Here is a 25591-nt window from a genome sequence, read left to right as displayed (position 1 = left end):
GACGCAAGTGGTAATAAAAAACAGAACTTCGCTCTAAAAGCTTGTGGATGCACAAAATATATGAAGTCCATCGTTTTCCACTTAAGTTGCATAACTTGCAAGATTTTATCCACTTTCTAACGTTAAAATATCACAAGCACAACACAGACAGTAAACGATTCAATAAAAATCGAGTTTTCCGACAGCAATAAGGTTCAATAACTGTATCGTAACGGTAAACATTGAATGTAAAGTCGATCTAACCAGAAGCCACTTTCAAAATGTTTATAAGAGAAGAAAAAGAAACGGCAAATGTTCACCAGAAGATTGTAATCTTCTCCAATACCATCCATACTCTTAAGAACCACATACTGCAAGAAAACCTCATTGAAGGGATGGAAAGACAACTGCTTCTATCTATCATCCTCAGATATCCATGGGAGCTACATCCGGTTCGGGAACTGCTGCCTGGTCAGCGCCAGCGCCAGCGCCAGCGCCAGAGCCCTCACCCTCTTCTGCAGCTGCAGCAGGCTCAGCACCAGCATCGGGTTCAGCAGCAGGAGCCTCATCCTGCACAATCTCAAATGCATCAATCAACTTCTGGACGGTGTCCTGATCCAATATATGGAATGGCTCCCCAACTCCAACCACAGCAATTGTGCATATGGAACTTCTCAGTTTTTCTCCCTGCAAGGTTTCCCTTGTTGCAATGAGGGCATCCTTGATCAGATCCTCCCTTGTAGAGCCTGTGAAATTCTCAAACCTGCGTTCCAAGTATGTCTTTGCAGCTTGTGAGCGAGACCCTATTGCAAAAGCCTGGTATTCGAAGTAGTTTCCACTTGGGCAGTTGTAATACAGGTGAGCTCCAGACTCATCCAACCCACCTACTAATAGTCCAACTCCATACGGTCGCTTCCATGAGCGTTGGGTACAGACCTGTCATCCACAGGGTAAATAATTAAAATACCAAAAAGGTCTCTCCAAATGGATGTTCAACAGACACTGGTAGTTGTATACATGGAGGAGGATAACTGATAAGAGAGACCAAATATAAATACTGAAGAGGCATCAGTAAGTTTGTTTGCTTTTTTGTGGCAGTTTTGCAAAGTTTAGCTTCTACGAAACGGTAGAATTCAGGAGACAGACAGATTCAACATCTAATAATACCAAAACCCCATCCTTAATCTAGAGTCCATCACTCCAACTCACTTCTACGGTCACTGAAATCATATTGTGATGAACTACAGATGATATGATTGGTAAGAATGAGCTCCTTAATCACAACAAGAAACATCACCATTCTACTGAATCCATACACTAGTATTTCCACAAAATTGTGAAATGAAGGAATAAGAATATGCAGATATTCTCATCTTTTAGGGAAAGAGAAACCTCTGTATATCAAGTCGAAAACAAATTCAACTACGAGATTGAAAGATAAATGAATATGCACAGGTGAGTGTATGCACAAAGAGAGGGGGGAGGAGAAATTTCTTATCTCAGAATTCAGTCTGCAATGCAAATAAAATACATTTGTTATAAATTGTATTATACATAAATTCGTTCACGATACACAGAAGAATAAAACTCTGAATGTTTATGCAACTACCTACAAACAGTAGCTATTAGCGTAAAACAACAAGCCAACTACTAATTACACAAGCAATGGGTTCCAGAAACAAATACGAAAATATGAGACCCTGTTCAATCCAATCACTTTCATACTTTCCTTTCCTACGCAAGTCCTTTCTACATGGTGCCAACATTTTATTGAAGCGCATAATGTACATGTATACCACATATATCTGAGGTCTCAATTGCAAATCCTTATTTTCTTTTTCAGTTCTCACTCATTAGTTTAGTCAGCTTGGTTATTTAGAGACGAAAACAGAAAAAGTGCATGCCAATTGTTTCAAGATGATTCTGAAATACCATGATTCAGCATGACATATATTCAAAGAATAGTTTCATTCTTCACAAGTCAAATTTTGCATTAATTTCCCAAACCAAACAACACACTTTCGAATAAAAGGTCAAAGTTCTTCATGGTCACAAGAATTCCTACACTACCGGTTATACAAAAGTCCAACCCAATCCAAACCCAAATAGCTTATCTTATCACGCTCGAAAACTTGACCATATGCTACTCAGATAAACTTAAAAAGCAAACGAAATAATAAAATGTGATCCTTGAGTTGTTTGATATGCATTGAGAACTTCGACAGAAGGGAACCCTAAGCAGCTAACTCTGGTTAAAACCCTAGTTGTTGAGTCTTAACAACCCAATTTCTTTCTCAGGGGATCTAATTTTGGTTTCCAGTAAGATAACAACAATCCTACCACTTGATTGAGTTGAAGGAAGTCTACAATTCTACTAGAACAGGTAAAACACCGAAATCGAACACCAATTTTGCATCTTTAACCGTCAATTTTCTCAGAAACCTCCAGAAAATTAAGAATTTCCAACTACCACCTCCAGCAAAACCCTAAATCCCCAATTCCCCGATCCAATAAGCACAAGTCACAAAACCCACTCACAAAAAAAAAAAAAAAATAGGGGTACTGCTACGCGACGCACCTGAGCCTTATCGGCGAGCTGAACCACGAGTCGCCCGACGGGGAGCGGGGACTCATAGGTGTAATTGTAGTTAATGGCCTCCGATCGCATGTACCGGGAGAGGACACGGCCGTCGGCTGTAAGCCCAGCAATGGCGACGCCGATGTGGTCGTCCACCTTGAAGATCTTCTTCTGGTGGGAAGAGAGCTCGGAGTTGGCCTTGTTAACGCAGGCGAGGACAACGTGGGTTTTGGATCGGAGCCCAATGGCGGCGGAGCCTTGCTTGACGGCCTCCATCGCGTACTCCACCTGGAAGAGCCGCCCGGCGGGGCTCCACGTCGTCACGTCGGTGTCGTATTGGTTCCTGAACATCTTTACAGCGTCGTTTTTTGTTTCTCTCTCTAAGAAGAAATCACAGCTCTCTCTCTCGGTGAAGCTGTGAGGATTTTTGTTGGGGTTTTCTTTTTGTTCAAGCAAGTGAGACACCGACGCTCTCTCTCTGAGACGAACCGGGAGAGGGTTTTTTTTGTGCTTTCCTTTTCTCCTTGCAAGTAATTGGTAAATTAATTGGTAAATAATGAAAAGAAAAGAAGATGATTTTTTTTAACAAGTTTTAACAAAATACTTTCGATATTATTTATTTTTATTGAAAAAAATATTTTTACTCTAAAAAATCACTTCTGACACTATTTACATGCAACATATTTTTGTCATTTTGATTAAAACTCAAAATTTTCAAATTATTTCTATTAGTTTTCTTTTTTTTTATCGAGAATTAAAATGTTTAGGTCTGAGTCCAGGTGGCTTATTGGGCCTATGACCCAATATTTGGTCTATGGATTGTTGCGTTGACTATAAATCTAAGAAAAAGTCTAGTCCATGGAATTGGACTTTGAGCCCAAAATGTAATTGAACATGGTCTACCAGTCCATTATATATGGTAAGCAGTGGTTGGAACATAGCACTAGTCGGCTGCATAGGCTCTAGGCGGTGGCTAACAACCGCAATTTTGTCATAGGCGAGAATCGAAAAAGGACTAGACGGGGTTAGGTGGGAATAGCTGGGGCTAGACTGGAGTAGGCGGAAATGGGCTGGCTTATGTGGAGAACTGAATCTGAAAAACTTTTAGTTGCAGAGCCAATGACAGACTAGCGAAGAAGATAATGATTTGCCTTGATATTATCTAAACCTAGACGGCGTCATTTCTCTCTCAGACTTATCGTTTTGTATCCTTTTTTCCTCTCTAGATGAACCCTACCATCTACCTCTTTGTCGACCTTTTGTTTTTTATACTTTTTCTTAATTATTTAACGTTTTATTTTCTTTTAGTTGAAAATCAGAGTACGCAATTAACTAACATAATATAAAACTTTATACAACAAAAGAACTACAGAATTGTCAAGAATACTACACAAACCGAAAAGACTACTTCTTGATTGAATAGTTCTCAATTGATTAACAAGCATCCCATTTATATAAAACTAACTCTAATCTCTAAATGAAAATCAAATTTTAGCGGGATGGGTCCAGGCCTAGGCCTCCCCGCCTAGACCTCTAGGCACTAGGCTCCTTCCTGCCATTCGACTACCGCCTAATGACTCTTAAAACATTGTGTTAATGTTTTATTTCATTTTTTTTCGGAAATATGAGAAAAACTTTCATGCAACAAAGGAAAATTTTTATTAAGGCTGAGTGTGCCACCCTCACACGTCCGTTCAAGACCCTCGCCACATGTTCTAACTCTGTCATATTAAGTTGCATACAAATTCCTCCATCGTAAGAGAATAACTTATATTTAATTAGTGTATATCCGAATATTTTTACATGATGCATGATAAACAAAGGTCGAAATATAGAGCCGATGATAGCCAAGTTATTCTCCCAGTTAGGGTATTTGTGAAATTCCATCGACAAATTAAAGCATGTTCAACAACGCTGTTCGTAGACAGACACTAAGCTAAAGAGAAAATCGAAAGAGGAAAAGGGGGGGAATCTTTTTTTCTCTTTCTATATACCAATTTGCCTCGTGATCATCACATTGATCTTTATGCTTATTTCATGTTATCGTTGAGCCTCTAAGATATTCCATAGATTCCCCCCAAAAGGCATGTCTCCTCTGTCACTCAGTTCAAGGCTGATTATGTTACTTTACTTGTCGTCCTCGCAGAAATGTTACTTGTAACTTTTGCACATGGAACTGCATGTGTGAGCAATGGGCATATATAGATGAATGATGTGCCTTTGCTCCTCAGGTAATCCTCTTTCTATTTCGAGAAGCTTGGGGTAATGTTTTCTTAACTTTAACCTAATTGGAGCAGTGATCATTCAACTACAAGTTTGTGATCATTGGTCTCATAACTGATCAAAACGTGCAGTTATGATTATTTTCATCAACTATGTTAAAACTTTCGTCAAAATGAGTTATGGTGGAATGATCATTGTTACAATTAAGTTAAAGTTGAGGGATCATAGCTCCAATGGGTTAAGTTGAGGAGTTGTTGCTCCGATTGGGTTTAAATTGAGGGATCGTTGCTCTAATTGAGTTTAAATTGAGGGATCATTGCTACAATTAAGTTAAAATTAATGGACCATTACTCCAATTTGGTTGAAATGTAGGGACTACTACTCCAATCGTGTGGCACGTGACTCATTTTGATGAAGTTTTGACAGAGTTGACGAAAACGACTATAGTTGCACTTTTTTATCGGTTAAGGGACCAATGGTCACATATTTTTAATTGAGGGATCATTACGCCAATTGGATTAAAGTTGATGGACAATTGTTACAATTTCCTCTTCTATTTCTCCTGCATTTTATTCATTTTGCGTATTTTACACACTATGTTCTTTTTCAATTTGCGCACTTGTCTCTTACAGTGTTTGTTTTGGATATCAAAAGTATGTAGATAAATCAGACTTACAATAAATAAAAATTAGTTTTTAAAATGAAAAATTAAAAAGGCGTCATTTTAGTTACTTGAAAACAGCTTTAGATAATAATAAAATGCAACTCAAAATACTAAAAGCAATTGTTCATAGTACAACTTTGCTTATTGAAGCAAAAAACGCGTGAATCGGTTAGATCACACGTTCGACATTAGTCACATTTCAGCCTTTCTTTGGTCATAAGTTTGGTTTCCACACTAGCAGCTGGTTTCGAATCCGTGATCTTCAATTTTTAGTTTGAAAGAAGTCTCACAATTCATCTTTTACCATTGGACTACTAGCTCGTGGTTTGTTAATCGTGTATTTCATGCAAGGCTTTGGAAGAAAAAAAACGACCGTAAGGTTGCAGTCACATTAAAAAAATGGCGTGTACTTCTTCAACTACAACAAGAACATGTGCAAGCAACTGTTGGGTTATAGTCACATTCAAATAAATACCATCCAGCTTATGGACCCATTTTCCCATTCCTCTTGTAGTATAATCGCTTTCAGAATAAGTGCTCTTTATGCTCAATTGTGGAGTACTTGTGGACCTAAAACAATATTATTTATTTCATTTCAATATTTGAATTATTGAGAGTTTTTTCTTTTCCTTTTCGACTGATATTATTGGGAGCTGTATCGAATTATAGGTACTCAAATGTGAATAATTATGAATTTGAATAAAAAATGGAAGTACTAATCACATATCCATTTTTACTTTTTATATATTCTTGTTAATTTTTGTGCATTTATCCTCTTCAGTTCACTCGATCAGACAATTGAAAATTAAGAAGAGTGTGTGCTAGAGGTAAAATGAGTTTGTGGTTTAATTTATAGTTTTTATATTTATTTTTCAAGTAATTAAGTGTAGGGGTAAATTGCCACTTAGTATTACGGTCTGATGATATTCCTCTTCACTTATAAATGAGAGGTCTTAGGTTCGAGTCTCGCCATTTTATTGTTAACTCATTATAAGACTTAGCCCATCATCCCTTAGTAAAAAAAAATTGTAGGGGTAAGTACATTATTAAGGAGTGGAGTGAAAGCAAATTATAATTTCGGAGGGTCCCTATGTTATTTATCAAATTATAATGTTATTATTTCCTAAATTAGCCTTTATTATTGTTTATTTTTATTTTTATAAATTTAGGAACTAAATAAGTGTCAATGTGCCAAAAATTAACTACGTCCTTTGAAAGCATGCAATATCTAAGATGTCGAGTTTAATTTTTCTCCTATATAATCTCAAGTATAATTCTCCCTCCCGCCTCTCGCTTTTGTTAGAAAAACGAATAATAGTTTTTATTTATTTTTACTATATACAAGCAAATGTCACCATTTATGTTCCTGTTCTTTTCGCTGAGAACGTTTCTTCGCGTTTAATTGCTCAATTTTATGTGCCACTTGCCATTCATCAGAGCTCGTGTCACGCGGTTGTCTGTCACCTTCCAAAACCACCCTGAATTTTATCATATTCCCAAATTGGAAATAGATCTTATTTGGATCTCTTTTACTAAGATTTCATCAGATCAAGTGATCTGGACTTTTCAAATTTTATTCAACTGTCCATTTGTTTTGATTTTTTAAAAGTTGTGATAATTTTTTGTTCTTAAATAAAATTTAAAAGGTCTACATCACTTGATCCGGTGACATTGACGAAAATGACTGACTGGGGCAGATTTTACACTGACGCGTCGGATTTGGAAGAGCTTACCACGCAACACGACAGCACAAACAGGACAGCCAGTCGATAAAAAGGCAGAGTCAAGCTCACAGTCCTCACTCACCGGCTACCGCCGGTCACCTTCCCCGATATTTTGCTCAAAAAATCGGCGATTTATTCATTTTCCGTACTCTGACAGTTAGACCGCATAACAATGTTTTCCCGGAAAATCCTCTCATAGTTTCATCTCTCTCACGGTCTTACTGTAGACTTTGCTCCAAACACTGAGAGCAGGAGGAAGAAGAAGCAAAACGCAGCGCAGCGCGTACTTCCAGTCCATCAATGGAGTTCCAAGCTTCATCCGTGGCGCTTTCTCAGAAGCTCTCCAGCGGTCACTCCATATACGACGGCGTTTTCTCCTCTGCAGCTGCATCCAAGTTCAATGTCTCGACTTTCTCCTCCCGAGTCGACGATTACAGCGAGATTTTCGGCGGTTCCGGAGCTTCCCGCGGCGGCTCTTCGATTCCGGTGCTTGAGGTTCCGGAGCTCCATGAGCGGAAGGCTTCGGTGGATGTTCGGAGCTCGAAGCTGGACTACTCTAACGTCTTCGGTGGATTTGGAGATTCGAATTTCGCAGTGCCGTATGAGGAGCTCTTTGCGGAGCCAAAGAAGAAGGAAAGAAGGTACATTTACACTGCACTCCCTGAGAATGCACAATTTTACTTGTTTTTTGAGTATGCAAGTTCGTATTTTATAAGCTGGCATGGGAAATTAGTAATTTTTGATAATTTAGATAGATCGTTCTTTGCAATTTCAGTTCGATTTTTATAATTTTGAGTAGTACTATCTGTTGCTGGGTAGTAAATTGCAGTTGAAATTCAACCGTTAAAAAGTTCCTTCTTTGTTTGGATTACGAGAAATTGTCTAGATGTTAAAATTCGAGCACGAATCGAGTGCTTTTCTTAATTCGTTTCGAAATCTATGATTACATCAACTGGAAATAACAGACATTTCACACGAAAAGGTAAAGAATCAAACTTTTACAGCTACAGAGATTGACATTGTGGTGTGTGTGTATTCCTTTGTTTTGAATAGGACACCGGCTGAAAAGCGGTCGCCTTCGAAAGAGGCCGATCCTTTGAGTACCGAGAAGAATCATGTTTTGTCACAGGAAGCATCTTATCAATCATTTGATGGTGCCAAGAAGTTCAACATGTCATACCATAAAACCAACCACAGAAGCAAAAGTTTTACAGGCAGAACAATGCTTCATGCTGTTCCAACATATACGTGTTTGATTGATGAAGTCAGTCCCATACGCACGACTGAAGATGATAAACCGGTATCTTCCAAAGAAAATGGTGCTTCCCCTGACAATAATTTATGTGAAAGAATGACGGAGGGCAACCATCTGAAGTCCGTGAGAGACCTCCCAGCTGGTGATGATAGGAAGCAAACTTCTGCGGGAGGTGCTAAGGTTCAGAATAATTATGATCGGAAAAGATCCAGTTTGCATGATGAGTTATTCAATGCATGTGAAACTCATCCTTCAAGCAGTCCATCAATTTCAAGCCCACTGTCTGAGGGCAAGGTTGAATTTGAGAAACCAATGGCTTCTATTTTTGGCGTTTCTAGAAGTGATAATTTAGAAGGTTCTGGCCGTGTTTCTTCACCACCGTACTTTGATGAGGAAGTGGACACAAATTCTACTGCGGCTGCCTCTGCGGCTGCTTTGATAAAGGCAATAGAGGAAGCTCAAGCAAGGATAAAAATGGCAAAAGAGTCTAAGGAAAGAAAGAAGACTGGTTCGCAAGATCGTGTCAAACAGAGCATTAACATTGGCAAGAAGTTTGAGGTGAAGGGGGAAAAATTTGCAGATAAAGTAAGTATACCAAAAGAGAGGAAGACTCGGGAGTTGCATGAAGAAGGGGCTGTTCCGGTTCATGTTTCTACTGGTAAGAAACTTGAGGTGAAAGGGGATAAATATGCAGAAAAAGTAAGCATACCCAAAGAGAGAGAGACTCAGGAGTTGCATGAAGAAGTGGCTGTTCGTGTTCATGATTCTACTAGTACAAAACTTGAGGTGAAGGGGGATAAATATGCAGACAACGTAAGCATACCCAAAGAGAGAAAGACCCGGGAGTTACATGAAGAAGTGGCTGTTCTTGTTCATGGTTCTACTAGTATGAAACTTGAGATGAAGGGGGATAAATATGCAGACAACATAAGCATACCCAAAGAGAGGAAGACTCGAGAGTTGCATGAAGAAGTGGCTGTTCTTGTTCATGATTCTACTAGTACAAAACTTGAGGTGAAGGGGGATAAATATGCAGACAAAGTAAGCATACCCAAAGAGAGAAAGACTCAGGAGTTGCTTGAAGAAGTGGCTGTTCCTGTTCGTTTTTCAATTTTTTCTACTGGGCCAGAACAAGTAACAGCAGCATTTGGAGATGCGAATAAACTTTTTGGTGCGAAGGAAGCTGGAGGGAAAACAGAGGAGAAGGAATCTATATCAACTCACATGGGTCGTACGCAGGAACAAGCTGAGGTTCCAGAAGTGGCAGAACAATTTTATGAAGTTTCTGACACAGACGAACCTGATTTCTCAGAAGCGGCAGACCAGTTCTATGAATTTCCTGACACAGGCGAACCTGATCTATCAGAACCAGCAGAATTATTTTATGAGCTTTCGGACTCAAGTGAACACCAGGCTACAATGGTAGAGGATGAAGAAGCCAACCCTGTGATAATAATGTTACAAATTGTTGACGAAGATGAACAGAAAAGGAAGAAGACAGCCATGGAAGCTTTTGAATATCCAGAACTAGGTGGCGAGAGATTACAAGCAGCTAAATACGAAGAATACAGAGAGTTAGAGAAGATAGTCAATGCGGATGGAGGGCTGTCTAAACATGAAGATCATGCAAGTGAATTGGAAACAGTTAAAGATGCTTTTGAACAGGAAGAAAATGAGAATAGACTGGAAGCTTCCAGAGAGCTTGAAGAAACTTGGAAGCTTCAAGCTTCCCATGTAAAGGAAATTCTTGAAGAGAAGCAAGGGGAGCTTGAGAAACAAAAAGGAGACAACAAAAGGCATGAAACTCAAGAGCTACAGGAAACCAGACATGTGAAAAGGATATTGATGCCTCAGGAGTGCGTTAACTATCAGAAGATAGGCGATGAGGCTTACAAGCAGGAAGAACTTGAGAAGGAACAAAAAGATGTCCACAGGGAAGAAGACACTGAGAGGAGGCTCAATAAAGATAGCAGGCAAGACATCACTGAGGACTCACTTAATGACACCAATGATGAGGAATGTTTTGAGAATAGAAATGAGAGCAAATCTGAAGGACATGAGACGCTTGGCGACACGACAGTGAATGAGATGATACTCGAAGGGGCAGGTTGTGAGGAGATAGAATGTGAGAAGAGACAAAAAGAGAGTTTTCAGCATGTAGATGATGGGAGAATGGAAATACTGATTGATCAGAGTACAGAAGATGAGAAAGTGACAGTGGCTCGAGAGGATCTAAAGAAACCAGACTGCAACTTTGAGGCAACTAATAACCTATTTGAGGAGGGTGAAAATGAGGACCTATATGAAAAAGAGGGGTCCACTGGACATGCAGAGTATGACAAGGATGTAGAAGAAACTCTGGAGGGGGATAAATATGAGGAGATAGAATGTGAGAGGAGACAAAAAGAGAGTTTTCGGTGTGTAGAAGATGGGAGAATGGAAATACAGATTGATCAGAGTACAGAAGATGAGAAGGTGGCAGTGGATTGTGAGGATCTAAGGAAACCAGACTGCAACTTTGAGGCAACTAATAACCTATGTGAGGAGGGTGAAAATGAAGACCTATATGAAAAAGAGGGGCCCACTGGACATGCAGAGTATGACAAGGATGTAGAAGAAACTCTGGAGGGGGATAAATATGAGGAGATAGCATGTGAGAAGAGACAAAAAGAGAGTTTTCAGTGTGTAGAAGATGGGATAACGGAAATACGGATTGATCAGAGTACAGAAGATGAGAAGGTGACAGTGGATTCTGAGGATCTAAAGAAACCAGACTGCAATGTTAAGGCAACTAATAACCTATGTGAAGAGGGTGAAATTGAGGACCCAAATGAAAAAGAGGGGCCCACTGGACGTGCAGAGTATGACAAGAATGTAAAAGAAACTTTGGAGGTACCTGCACATGAAGAGGGTGGGGATAGAATAGAAGTTACTGAAACTTTGGATGAACTCAAAGAGAGTGTGAACCAGTCAGAATCAGTTGAAGAGGATAATGGCACAGTAGAGAAAGATGTGCTCAAAACATATGGCTTAGCTCCAGATGTCAAACTTGTTGAGATACCAATAATAGATGCAACAGAGATCCATTCTTCTGACACAAATGGAACAACTCTAAGGAGAAATGATACGAGATTTGGGCAAAAGCAAGAAGACCAGCTTGCCAGAGAGCCCGAAGTAGTCTGCAATTTTGGAAAACAGGTTGAAGAATTGGGAGCTATGAATAAGGACATGATGGAAGGTGAAGTTGCTGTCAAGCAGGAAGAAAACAAGAATAATTCCAGGTCTTCACATAGGAAAAGATGGTTTGATAAACTCAACTTTTCTGAAACTCTTTTTAAGCTCAAGGAGAATTGGAACCAATCAGAGTCAGTTGAAGAAGAGAATGGCATGGAGGAGAAAGAAATATGTGAAGCTGATGGCTTGGCTTCGGGTGTCAAACTTGCTGAGATATTGAAGCAAATCGAAGATCCAATCGAGACCCATCCTTCTGAAGAAAATGGGTTAAATGTGGATATAAATGCCTTGAACTGTGGGCAAAACCAAGATGTCACTTTAGAAACGCATGTTGAAGAAGTGGAAGAAATCAATGAGGATGTGAGAGAAGTTGAAGTTGCCGTGAATCAGGAAGAGAATAAGAATAATTCCAAATCTCCTCATAGGAAAAGGTGGTTTGATGATGGGACCAGTACAGAAGTAGCTCAACTTTCTCATATGTTAAGAAGAAAGGGGGGAAATGTGCTACTGGATCATGAGATGGAGACAAGTCCATGTACAGAGGAAAATATGGATAATCATCGAGCAACCACGACAAAAGAGAGTGTAACCACTCATAGTTCGCTGCAAGAATTGGAACAAGAAAAAGGTGAGAATCGTCAAACAACCTTCACTGCAGAGGAGAGTGAAAAACATTATACTTCAAATACAGTAGTGGAACAAGAAAAAATGGAAAATCAACAAGAAACCTCAATTGCAGAAGAGAGTGAAATTAGTGCGAGATTGCAAAAGGAAGTGGAGATAGAGAAGGAACTCCTGAAACAAAAACAGAATGCAAAAGGGAAGGAAAGGGAAAGAGTAAAGGAGAAAAAAGCTGTTGAAAGGGTAATTCGTGAAGCTCGTGAAAGGGCATTTGCTGAAGCTCGAGAAAGAGCTGCTGAAACTCGTCAAAAGGCAATGGCTGAGGCCCAAGAAAGGTCGGGAAAGACTTCTGTAAAGGCTAATGATATTTCCTTAGCTGAGAAGGCTTCAAGGGAAGCTAAACTAAAATTGGAACGTGCTGCTGTGGAAAGAGCAACTGAAGAGGCTTGGGAGCGTGCCTTAGAAAAATCATTATCCGGGAAGGCTTACGAGGCAGGAAAGCAGGCTAAGAGGTCTGTTTCTGAGAAATCTTCTAGTGCCTCTAGAGATGATGGAATGAAGCTGGGTGTTTCGCCCTCTGTGAGTATTTGTTTTAATGCTTTACTCTTACCAAGTATCAAGATGCTTATCCTCTGGCAACATAAATTAATGGACATAACAACAATTCTTGCAGGACCCAGAGTCTAAATCAAGATACCCAAATTCTTCAAATCACAGTGGTATGTGATATCTAACAGTACCATTATAGCATTCCATTCTATGCCTTGATTTCATATTTTTACAGTGCTGTCTTAGCTTTTAATTATAGGATATTTTACTATGTTATTCTCTGCTACTTCTGAAGATTTTTTTCCCCTTAATGAAGGTCCTTACCCTGCTGAGAGGAGTGGTGGAAGTAATGGTGAATCAGCTCAAAGGTGCAAAGCTGAGTTGGAGAGGAATCAACGGACAGCAGAACGTGCAGTATGTTTCCTGATCTTGCTTGGTTTTTAGATCTTCTTGATCTTTGCTTGGTTCTGGATACACAGTGGTGGCCTATAACAAGCTTGCTTCATGTTTTTTTTTAACTTTTCCAATCTCTTTCAGGCTAAAGCTCTTGCAGAGAAGAATATGCGGGATCTTCTTGTACAGAAAGAGCAAGCCGAGAGAAACGTAATTTCTCACTCTTGTGAATAAACTTTTGCAAATACACCAAACGTTTTCTCACTCTTGTGAATATAATTTTGTGCAGAGATTAGCAGAAGGTCTTGATGCCGAGGTCAAAAGGTGGTCGAGTGGGAAAGAGAGAAATTTGCGGGCTTTGCTTTCAACGCTACAATATGTATGTGCTAGCCTGATTCATGATTCTTTTGCGATTTAGTATGATACCTCCTGCTTTGTGTCTGTTTCTTCTTCAGTGTTCAATGATGATTGTACGCAAAGCTGATTAAATTTTCAATTAGGATTTGGCTTAAAGTTCTATCATTAGCTGGTTTTGACTTGATGTTTGCAACTCGCAGATCCTCGGGCCAGATAGTGGTTGGCAGCCAATTCCTCTAACCGAAATAGTTCCAACTGTGGCTGTAAAGAAAGCTTACCGTAAAGCTGCTCTCTTTGTTCATCCTGACAAGTTACAGCAACGGGGTGCAAGCATACAGCAGAAGTACACTTGCGAGAAGGTGTTTGATCTTCTAAAGGTGCGTTGCTGATCTTCTGTCCTCGATATATATATCAAGTTTAAGAAACATGTTTACGTTGGTAAAAATGTTGAAGCCGAGAGATGCTAGTCTTCGGGTTGGAGAATGTTTAGCTCACTTGTGTTGTTTCTGGTTTGTGTTCAACTATCCAGGAGGCTTGGAATAGATTCAATGTGGAAGAGCGATAGACGATTTTCTTTCGTACGTCCAGAGGGAACAGATAAAGCATATTTCATCTCACTGTGTTAGTTTCCTCATGGAATATATGATATACCAGTATTAGGTAGATTGTAGGCATTCTTTGTTAGAAACTGGCAGTGTAATCTTGTCATCCTCTTCTACCCAGAAATAAGAAAAATAGAAAAGGAAAAATCCGTCCTCGTCCTCGTCCTCGTTTTGGTTCGTCCTTTTATCGTTTTTCGTTGTGTAACTAGCGAAAGTGCCCCCGCACGATGCTGCGGGTTTTAGAACCATATAAAACATGTAAAAAGTTATAAAAATATATACATCCAACTCCTAACCGAAATATGCACGCAACATTAAGAAAGTTTGAAATTAATATTATTTGTATTCTTGTCAATCTTCTCATAGCAAACCTTCATTCTGAACACATAAATGATTAGGAAGCACAACCCAAGAATGGTCAGTGGATTTAAGTTTATGTGTATTCTTGTCAATCTTCACATAGTAAACCTTTAGGACAAAATCAGCTCTAATTATATAAGTTAGAGTTTCTATGTGAGTTAGGAATATGCTGGTGTGTAGAAGATGAAGGCAAACCACAATCCAATTAACATCAAAACAAAGGAAATTAATATTTAAAAAGTGGAACCAACAGATGAGTAAAACTTTTGAATTTGCAATGTTATGGCAGGTGAGTGAAAACTTGTGCAGCAACTCTACATGGTTGGAGGGTAGTGAAAACTTGATCTAAAATGCTGCTAAGGATGAGGACTCTTCCAAACTGAAAAGTACGGTGAGTGGTTCGGAGGAAGAGAGAGATGGACTTTTAGAGAGAGGGAGTGGGCATTTGAGAAAGAGAAGAGAAACCAGAGTGCATCGAGAAGGAAGAGAGAAAACGAAGAAAAAATAATTAAAAATATTCAGCAAGGACACAACCGGGATTATCGTAAAAGTGTGAGGGTAAAATTGGAACAACACTGTGCTTATGAACAGTATTTCAGTTATTTTTGGGTTTTAGTATATATTAAATTAAATTTGCTTTTTGTGATCCTTATACGAAGGGGGAAACACGTTAAGACCTAAGGAGTTGTGATGAGAGTAGTGTTTAAAATCACCGTATTGGTAGAAATATCGATATGCAAATTTGTAAAAATATCTACTGATATATCGAATATCAATATCAGTTGTTTTCAATTGAAATAATGGAAATTTAGAATGAATATTAGGAATTGCCAAACATTGGTTTAGACGAAATTTAAAAGTTTCTTCGATATTTAATAGATGTATCTGAAATATCGATTATACCTGTTAATTTTAGCCTAAACTTAAGAGTTTCTCCCATATGAGATGAAATTTAGACTTCACCCCTCATTTTCATATATTTCTCTAATTTTTTGGATATTCCATAAAAATATCGACCATATTGAAGAAATTTTAAATGTTGGATGAGAGAGTTACAAGGATATTATGAAGAAATTTTAAAAATATCAACCATATCTTTCTCTAATTTTTTGGATATTCCATAAAAATATCGGCCATATCGAAGAAATTTTAAATGCTGGATGAGAGAGAGTTACAAGGATATTATGACGGTTACACCTAAAATTTGGCTGAACCAAATGGTTGGGCAAATTCTTGGGTGTTACCAAGGTATTATAATGCAACCACCCTAATTAGAAAATGGCATCCCTAGTTTCCCCGTTACTTTTTTTTTTAATTTTTAATAAACGATATTATTTACAGGAAAAGAGGGGTGGCCTTAACCTCATAATGAGTTAACAATAATATGGTTCAAATTCGCATTTAACAAGAATTGAACCTAAGTCCTCTCACTTACAGGTAAAAAAGAATACCGCAAAACGTAGTACTAACAGGCAGTTTCTCCAAATACTTAACTAGTTTTGACTCGAAAACTTCATGCATTAAGTTTGCATTTGAACCGGCTCCATAGATGATAACAAGCAAACAACATTACGAGTACAAATCTGAAAGCACAAAATTCTTCACCTATTTTAGGCTAAAAAGTGTCTCTAAACTTGAAACGTATGTGACTAAACTCCGAGCAGATGAAGCATGACAGCATTCTGTGCATGCATCCGATTCTCAGCTTGTGGAAAGACGATAGAATTTGGAGCCTCAACCACCCCGTCAGTCACTTCCACCCCTCTTTCCGCTGGCAAACAATGCATGAAATAGGCCTTCGGGCCTGCTATCTTCATGAGATTTTCATCAACCTGTAGTAACAGCGCAAAATACAAGTCAAATAGATAATCAACATCGGCCACCCGATTGGACAAAGATAATAAACACCACCTATTCCATATTTTCCGCCAAATAAGGAGTAAAATGACGTCACCTAAAAAACAATGAAAAATCGAGATCTCATGACAGGTGCCAAACTCAGGCCAAAGCACTGCATGTGCTACTGCTCAAATGAATAAACTCTTTACATAGCGAGCTCACTAGCACAGAACTCGTAACGAAGTTTTTGTACACATCAACTAAAAGTTTCATCTAAACACATTAGAATTATCCAACTTCATTCTAACCACATTAGAATCTCTGTTATTCAACCTCGTTTTACTACTTCAAATGTATCGACTCCCTTATGCGGATTCATGCATGTACTTGAAATAATGCCAAATTCATACAAGGGTTTACTGTGTTGAAATCGCATGCTTTTAATACAATGTCATTGAAAAGTTTTAGATAAATATAGCATGTACCTGAAATCCTTGGAAAATTTTACGGCGAGAATCAGCCTCCTCCTTTTGCCCCATGCTAGCCCACACATCTGAGTACACAACATCGGCTCCTTTGACTGCTTCCTTTGGATCATTTGTAATCTCAATCTTGCTGATACCTGCCTGCTGTGCCTTCTCAACTGTTTTCTTATCTGGTTCAAAACCTTTTGGACAGGCACAAACGAAGTGGAAAGGAATAACAGCAGCCATCAACAACCAAGAGTGGACAACGTTGTTTCCATCTCCAACATAGACAACCTGAAATTTGCGGATAATTTAATCAAAAACTATGTTCTGAATCTAGCAGAATAAAAACTGTATTTAGCAAGCAAAACAATGGACCGACCTTAGTTCCTTCTATCCGACCAATGTGTTCGATGATAGTGAGGACATCAGCCATAATTTGACAGGGATGGTTGTAGTCTGTCAAGCCATTGACAACAGGTACAGTTGCATATTTAGCCAAATCAAGGATATCCTGCAATAAAACAGGCGGAAAAAAGAGAGGCTTTTCTAAGTACATTGCTCGAGGGGAAAAATGCACTAGTTTCCATGATAAAACTCTTAACACATGGACATAACTGCTGCCATAACAATACTCTAACCAGCCCAAAACTGAATTTAATTACACAAGCTTATCACCTTTAGTAAATTACAAACTAAGAACTCACCAGCATACCTGATGAGCAAAGACACGCGCCATAATAATGTCATTATAGCGAGACAGAACACGTGCGACATCCCGCGTTTCCTCCCGCTTACCCATTTGGATGTCATTAGGACCCAAGTATATGGCATGACCACCTAGCAAGAAAAACCCAGTCTCAAATGAAACACGTGTTCTCATGGAAGGCTTTGCAAAGATCATAGCCATTGTCTTCCCCTTAAATGGTTGAAATGACCTGTCTCCTGATTTGAGAAGTGCCTTGACCTCTGCAGCTCGATCTAACATCTTCAGAATGGTGGCTTTGTCAAAATCACTTATGTGCAAGAAATCCTTCAGTTTTGATTTTGCTGGAAAAAGAAGAAACATTAAAAGGGACAAGTCAGAAGATAAATGATTTCACCAGCCATAAGATATTGTGGCAACAATTCACCAAAATCATAAACTCTTCTCAAAATTCACCACCGTCGTCTAAGACGAAAGAATTATCCAGTTATAGTTAGGTTCTTTTTAAAGCTCCGAGATTTCAAAAATCAGTTTTCGAGAAAACCATATACAGCGAATACACTGAGACGTTTGCCTCTTTGATTAATACAATTCAACATTAGCAAAGCTCTAATCATCAACACGGTTCTAATTGCCCGATATCTAATTTTCAATCAAAAACCCTAATTTCCACAACAGCCAAATCTTCCAAACCGAAATGATATTCACTCACCAACATGCTCACATGCCTGCATTATTCAAGAACATCGCCATTTCATTACCTCCAAGAATTTCAGAAACCCTAGAATCTACTCAAGCACTTCACCATTGCAATTTGGAATTACACAAAAACAAATTCAACACACTGCCTAAACCCCGAATCCAAACGTATTAAGCGAAATAACAGAAATTAACTACTAGCTAAGCTAGTAAACAATCAGATTAAGAATCAGAGGCGAGCAGTGACCTGTTACGTTGGCGACAGACGCAGGCGAAGAAGTGACGGAGGAGGTCTGGCACGAGATTCGTCGGAGTCTCACCGGAGAAGGCAGGGAAATGCCGCCGACCACGGCGGCGGAGCATCGAGGCGATCGGCGGAGACTCTGGCCGGAGAAAGAGGAAAGTGAAGAGGAGAGAGAGGGTTTGTCTGATAGGAACGCGAGGTGAGAAGAAATCGCCGCCGCCATTAAGTTTGGTGGGAACAGTCGAGCTCAGCTAAGCGTATGTGTGGGTTTTCAGTGCTCAGGGGTTTTTCGTACAATCCGAACGGCGGAGGCCCGAAACAATCACGGGTTTTTATAGCAGGGGATTGTTATCCTACGTGTCAATTAGTGGAAGGCTTATAGCAAATTACAATTTGCCCCATAATTTGGTCTCGTATTTTAAAAATTGACCTCAACCAAACCAAGTCACCTTTTTTTTTGGGTATACTGGGAAATCTATTCCAGGCAAAGGTGCCCGAACGAACAAAAAGAGCCTGCAACGAAGCAAGCACAAAGCTAAGAAAGCAATAAACTGAACAATGCAGGGGTACGCTAACGTGGATGCTGCAACAATGCTAAAGCGTCGCCCCTTACATTGTCGATACAAAAACTTAATGAGGACAAGGTAAACCATCATTGTTCATAACATGCACCAACAAAGATGGGGTCAAATGACCCAAATAACATTGCACATCTCCGGATTACTTGCCGACGCTAGAGAATCCGCCACCATATTAGCTAATCTTAGAATTCAATACTAGCGACAGTCCTGGAATGACTCCCCCAAGTCTTTGACTTTCACCAAGATAGAGAAGGCCTTCCAACTGCCATTTTCTAATGAGTCTGATCTTGGTGTGCCATTTGTCTCATAGTGTGCTGTGTAGGTTGACTTGTTCACACATATGTGTACAATAAATAAACAGTAGAAGCCTTTCCTAGGAGAAAATTTTTAGTTGTGATATCTGTATCACAACAAATGTTGTTGGTTGAAGGTACCTGCATCTGGTGGAAATTAAATTTCTAGAGCTTTTAATTATTGATCCGCAGGTACTTGTGTCCGTTTTTCCCTCGTTTATTGCCAGAGTCACTGGGGAATTTATTCCCCTACTTTTTGGTGGGTCTTGCAGATTTACAGCTCTCCATTACGTCGCTTTCCAACAACTGGGGTAGCTACCAGAGTTATACCCCAAGGATCTGGCTTACTCGATTCAGATTTGAGAATTATTTCTGATGGGTAGGGATTTATGGTGGGTGGTAGGAAGAAATTCAACCCGGTGGAGGTATCGTTTGATATGCAGAAGGGACGGGACGAGACGGGACGGGATAGGACATGACGGTACGGAACGGAGAGGGAGCAAATATGCTCTCGGATGGAAACAAGGAAGAAGAAGAAGAAGGAGATAGAGAGATTATAATTTTGTGTTCCACGGATGTGGAACGAGTCGTTCCAGGGGGTGAGGCAGAACGAAAATTCATCCAAAACTCGTTCCGTAGAACAGCACGTTCAATCCGTTTTAGGCACACCAAACTTAGGACGGAACACCTCGTCCCACTTCATTCCATCCCGTTCCACGTACCAAACGGTAGGGGTTGGGCCCTTGGGGGGAGTTATGAGACCTGTATACACAGGGCCGGGTCAAATCCATCAGATATGAGGGTTTGAAAGAGGATTGATTGCATGTAGGACATATTTAGCTACGAAGGAAGATGGGAATCCACGTGTTCAGATGGAGGAGTTGAGGACTCGCCGTTTGGAATCCTCAAATTTTGTCAAATTATTTTGGATCATTATTTATTAAATTGATAGTATTTTTGTTATTTGATCCTTATTTGACAGATATTTTTACAAAATAACCGAAATGATTGATGGTAGATAAATTTAGAGATCACTTTTATCGAATTCAAATATCACGAACCTAAATGATGAATTTTGACAATTTCAAAGATCGTGTGCCTAAAAACCTTTTTTTAATAATAATTTGAGTCACACACTTTCTTATATTAATAGTTAATTGGAGTAACTTATTTTTGCTTACACATAGCCACATTAACATTAACTCTCATACATAAATCGAAACAGCATTTTATTTGAAGCTTTTTAACCAAATAGATCAAATCCAAGCTGGTAAATGTAAAACAATAGAGAGGTAAACCTCGACATAAAATGCAAACATTAATCACTCATCAATATTTTAACCAACTTTGACATCAACGAGGTTGCTCTCCTCAGCAGCCTCAGTTTTCTCTGCCGGAATCGGAATCGGAATCAAGCCCTTTGCCCGGCACGCATCGACAGCCCCCACAAACATGTCCTCCAAGCTGTACTTGAACTCAAACCCTATCTCCCTCAACTTCTTTGAAGAAAAATGAACTGGTTCTAAGTTGTCGTCGATGCCCTTGAACCTGCGTTGCATTAGAGTTTAGTTAGCTAACAATTATGATATGTGTAACAGTGAATTGATTAGTTAATCAATTAATCTGAAGGGTTAGGAGGGCTTAATTAATAATTACTTTGTGGGTATATTGTATTCGGGGTATTTTTCTCTGAGCATTTTTACAAGTTCGTGAATTGTAGCATCATGTGACGAACAAATGTAACGGCCTTCGGCTTTCGGATGCTCGTAAAGATAAATGTGAGAAAGGCAGAGGTCGTCCAAGTGAACATACTGGCCCTGCTTGATGATGCCATAATGTGATTCATTTCCTGCAACAATTAAGCAATTTGATGTTAATTACCCGATATGAATAATATAATTAACAATAAAATTACACAATAGTTATTTATTTTATTCTAGCGATATTCTAACTTACTTAAGATCGGCGAAAGTCCAGTGATGAGGCTTGGTGGCATGGATGGCATGAGAAATGGCCCAATCACAAGAGTTGGGATAATGGTGATGAAATCAATGTTGTTTTCTTTGGCATATTTCCATGCAGCTTGCTCAGCTAGAGTCTTGGAGACGAAGTACATCTGAACAATTTGTAGATTAAACGTAGAATCAGTATTGTGCGTGATCATTTTTTTAAAGGAAAACTAAAAAAAAAAGTATGAAAACTTTGAGTTTTAAAGGGTAAAGTGAATAATACAAGGATTGACTTTTTAATTTTTTAATGTAAAAATGTAATTTTTCGTTAAAGTGAATAGTACCGAAAAATTTTCGTTAAATTTTTTCTTTAAAGCGCTAATAACAAGTTTTTTAATAATTTGATTACGTCGACTTACCCAACCAGTCATCTTGACGGAGCGGCAAAATTCAACGTCACTCCAGTTGGACTCGTCGTAGACCGGCTTTTGATGCTCCTCCACATTCACGGTTCCTGCTGAGGATGTGAACACAAGCTTTCGAACTGTTTTTGCTTTCTGGCATGCCTTCAGGATGTCCAACAGTCCATTGATTGTGGGCTTGATCACTTCATTCTGTCAAACCATACGCAATTTAGTTTTTTTTTCTTTTTCTTTTTTTTTTATAATTTTATTCTTGTTTTAACGATAACTTTTCAATTAATTTATCTTTTAATACAAGTGACATTGTGCGACGTAGAATTAAAAAATTGTAGAATAAACATTCTACACAAGTAACACAATTTGTAAAATATACATATTAAAAAAAAAGTCTAGTGCTTCTAATATTTAATTCTCAATTATTTGCTCTGAAATGACCTCATACTTATTTAAAACAATTTTTTAATTTTTAAAATGACCTATCACATTTTATAATTTGTACGATGTGCTCTTGCAAGGAAAACTACCAAGCATTTGGGTCCCATTACTATGTCGTTTCGTGTTAATAAGCATGAAATAACAAATTATGTCCATTAACTTAGACGCGAGCATAACCACACTAATTAGAGTGGATTTGCTCCTCTTATATACCCTAATTTAAATCTTCCTAATTGCATTTGTTCAAAATCTTCCTTACTGCAATTTTAAAAGTGTTTGACCACTAACTTGTTTTGTCTAAGCCAAAATAAAATTTCCAAAAGGGACTTGGTCTGCTGCCTGATTGAATTTATTTTCTAATGCTCTAAAGCCTAATACCAGCTCCCAGCTACCATGGGCAATCTAACACCGCCATCGGCACCACCACCGGTATCACCGATTTATAATTGCAACTGTGACGAGGACAACGCTTATTCGAATACGAGAATAGTTTAGAACATGTATCGTTTTTTTACCTCGGGGTCCTTGGATTCAAAGTCCATAGGTGTAGCAACATGGAACACTCCGCTGCAGCCTTGTATGGCTTCATCAAAGCTTCCCTCATCCGCCAAGTCCGCCTTCCACAGCGTCAGGTGCGTCTCCGCCTTCGGCAAGTCCAACAGATGCTTCACCTTCTTCTGATTCGCTGTAATCCATTCATTATTAACCACAAATCATTAACTCCAAATTATATAATTCGAATACTTATGAAAACCGAAAAGTTAACAGAAATAAAAAAAAAAAACATGGGGAGGGAGGGACGTACTGGGGTCACGCACGGTGGCGCGGACGGTGTACCCGTGCTCTAGGAGTCTCATGACGAGCCAAGAGCCGATGAAACCGGACGCCCCGGTGACACAAACGGATTCGGACTCGGATCCCATATCTTGTGTGTATGTGCTTACCGAAGTATATCTCTTGAAAAATCGATGGAAAATAGGTACTTGGAATAGTTGCTCCGTGAAGGACTGGGGAAGCTTATAAAATATTTATAGTGGGGGACTGGTGGAGTGCTGCGGCCCCAGCTAACACTGGTGGCCTAACCTGCTCACGCCTGCTTTCTCTGTTTATCTCAGCTTCCAGGGCATCACGTGCTTTCCTAACGGTTGACGCACGTGCGTGGTAGTTGATTTCCTAGTTCTTGACTTCATTTGTTACCTGCTCAACTTTCTAGTTCGTGAAAACAAATTCACCCCAAAAAACAAAAGTCGTCGAACATAAAATGACACCCAAAGTCCCCCGGCATTTTGTAAATAACGCCCAAAGTCACCGGCACTTCAAAAGTAACGCCCGAAGTCCCCGGCATTTTTCAAGTCATGCAATCAAGAGTGATACTTTTGTCTAACGACAATGGGCTCGAAAACCTAATCGTTCAAGTTCAACACTAACTTAACTAAGTTAAAAATAGGAGATTTTCTACTTTATCTTAAATCAAAGTCTGATATATTTTAACTGGTCTTTTCAGCATTATGCTAATAGTATTTGTGTCATTTATAAAGTCACGCCAAGCAACTAACCTCAACTATTGTGCGTGTGGCATTAGAATTCTTGAGTGTTTTTGTCAGCAATTATCCTATTGGGTGGTACCTAACCAATTCAACACAGATACAGTCGATGGTTCCCTACCACTTCAATCAAAGTCAAAGCCCTTCATTTTCCTTCAACAACCAGTTTGGGCATGCCGATTGCCGAGCAGATAAATAGTAATGGTTATAGATAATAATAATTGTGCGCGGCGAAGATAATAGCAATAAATATATAATCATAATTTATCCATAAATATTAATGAGACTCTCTTAAATGTGGAACTTTATTTATGAACTCCCTATCATTTCACAGTTTAACGTCAATTTATGTGACAACATTATAAAATATTGTGTCAGAGACATGATGTGGCGGAGAGTCAATGAAGAGTCCCAATTTTGAAAGAGTACTTTAGCATTTCTCTAATTTAAAATACATATTTACAGCCACTTAGTACTACGGTTCAGTGATATTCCCCTTCACTTATAAGTGAGAGGTCTTATGTTCAATTCTCACCAAAAGCGAATTCGAATCACATTATTGCTAACACATTGTAAGATTAAGCCCACCCCTTTTCCCTTATTGTAAATAATATCGTTTGTTCAATTTTTTTTTTTTTTTTTTTTACAAACTATAAGAATATCTATATTAAATTGAACTAGAGGCACACTAAGTTTTTTTTTTTAGTACATCGATATTTTTACACTAAGGAAAGAGAGAGTTCGGCTAAACCACATAATGGACAACCTAATTTGGTGTCGTATTCTTCATTCACGAGATTCAAACCTAAAACTTCTTACTTCAAGTAAAGAAGAATATCATCAAACTGAAATACTGAGTGGTTCGTGGCATTCTGATTGAACTCTAAAGATTAAGGCCTATCCACCAGTACAACTGGTTTATTTAGGGAGTTTTAGTGAAAATTTTGTTGCCTAAGGGCCCATGGCGATGGACTTGGTTATTGGGCTGGACTATGTTCTCAATGAAAATATGAAACAAAACTCATACAAAATCAATCGAAGTATTATGGGCTGGCCGATCCATATAGGTAAACAGAACAGAACCATGTCCATGGGCCCAAAACTTGTATATAGAGAGGTATGCCTACGTCTTTGTCCTTGCTCTTCAGTGCTCACACACAAGATAGGCTTCTCAAATTCCAAAAATCGTAGAGCGCATATTGCTGAATTAAACGGTTGGGTGTTTCGTTTGATAATTCAAAGAAATTTAATGACCAAATGTGAACTCGAGAATCAACACGAGTATATTTTTTAGAAAGTTTTAACGAAACACTCTCGTTACTGTTCACTTTTAACTAAAAATCACATTTTTACCTTTCTCTTATATTATTCATTACATCTTTATTTGTTATTTTTCATTAAAACTATTTTTTTTTTAACTTTTTGTTAATTTTTATTATTTTTTAATATCACCGTCATAGTGATGCCATTACAAACGAACAGCTGAATCTGAGTTTCAGAATCAACATACATAATCCAACAATCACAAATGGGTCCTACAAAATCTTCAGAAATAATTCATCCCACAAAAACCTACTAAAATGACTGGAGCTCCACCGATTATCCTCTTCTTACCAATTGATATATTAAACACAAAATTCCAGATACAAAAATAATCGTCTTTAACTTTTTCCGCTCTATTTAACAAAAATATATAAATAAATAAATTGTATTTTTTTATGTGGCTACAAAAAAAAAAAGAAAAAAAATGCAAAAAAGAGTATTTCTTGAGTTCACATGCACCGCAAACAAAATATATGGCAGAAAAATATAAGAAAGGGGCAGGTTTTCACATGTATATCACAACTTCTAAGCTCTATGTTCCAACCGTGTT

The 25591-nt window shown here is 38.7% G+C and overlaps 4 protein-coding genes across 4 annotated transcripts; 1 reads left to right on the top strand and 3 right to left on the bottom strand.

Moving 5' to 3' along the window:
- Window positions 1-146: 146 nt before the first annotated feature.
- Window positions 147-3134, bottom strand: LOC103450462 (proteasome subunit alpha type-1-A-like). Its single transcript, XM_008389817.4, has 2 exons — window positions 2558-3134; window positions 147-915 (listed from the first exon to the last, which is right to left on the bottom strand). The coding sequence occupies exons 1-2, from the start codon at window positions 2906-2908 to the stop codon at window positions 406-408; spliced, it is 861 nt and encodes a 286-aa protein (XP_008388039.1). The 5' UTR covers window positions 2909-3134; the 3' UTR covers window positions 147-405.
- A 4075-nt stretch (window positions 3135-7209) lies between these two features.
- On the top strand, window positions 7210-14480 carry LOC103450574 (uncharacterized). Its single transcript, XM_017336347.3, has 8 exons — window positions 7210-7809; window positions 8222-12857; window positions 12952-12997; window positions 13144-13241; window positions 13365-13430; window positions 13510-13599; window positions 13778-13954; window positions 14107-14480. Exons 1-8 carry the CDS (start codon window positions 7469-7471, stop codon window positions 14140-14142), a joined length of 5490 nt encoding a protein of 1829 aa, XP_017191836.3. The 5' UTR covers window positions 7210-7468; the 3' UTR covers window positions 14143-14480.
- A 1556-nt stretch (window positions 14481-16036) lies between these two features.
- Window positions 16037-19216, bottom strand: LOC103450463 (ornithine transcarbamylase, chloroplastic). The gene is made up of 5 exons (XM_008389818.4): window positions 18498-19216; window positions 17561-17895; window positions 17228-17359; window positions 16864-17139; window positions 16037-16371 (listed from the first exon to the last, which is right to left on the bottom strand). The coding sequence occupies exons 1-5, from the start codon at window positions 18715-18717 to the stop codon at window positions 16189-16191; spliced, it is 1146 nt and encodes a 381-aa protein (XP_008388040.1). The 5' UTR covers window positions 18718-19216; the 3' UTR covers window positions 16037-16188.
- Window positions 19217-20705: 1489 nt separating this feature from the next.
- LOC103450464 (bifunctional dihydroflavonol 4-reductase/flavanone 4-reductase) lies at window positions 20706-23097 on the bottom strand. Its single transcript, NM_001293939.1, has 6 exons — window positions 22980-23097; window positions 22690-22859; window positions 21737-21931; window positions 21325-21484; window positions 21025-21217; window positions 20706-20916 (listed from the first exon to the last, which is right to left on the bottom strand). The coding sequence occupies exons 1-6, from the start codon at window positions 23095-23097 to the stop codon at window positions 20706-20708; spliced, it is 1047 nt and encodes a 348-aa protein (NP_001280868.1).
- Between the last annotated feature and the right edge of the window lie 2494 nt (window positions 23098-25591).

Source organism: Malus domestica, chromosome 15 (assembly GCF_042453785.1).
Source record: "Malus domestica chromosome 15, GDT2T_hap1".
Classification (NCBI taxonomy): domain Eukaryota; kingdom Viridiplantae; phylum Streptophyta; class Magnoliopsida; order Rosales; family Rosaceae; genus Malus; species Malus domestica.
The sequence above is the reverse complement of the archived record's forward strand: the minus strand, read 5'-3'. Positions and strand labels throughout refer to the sequence as shown.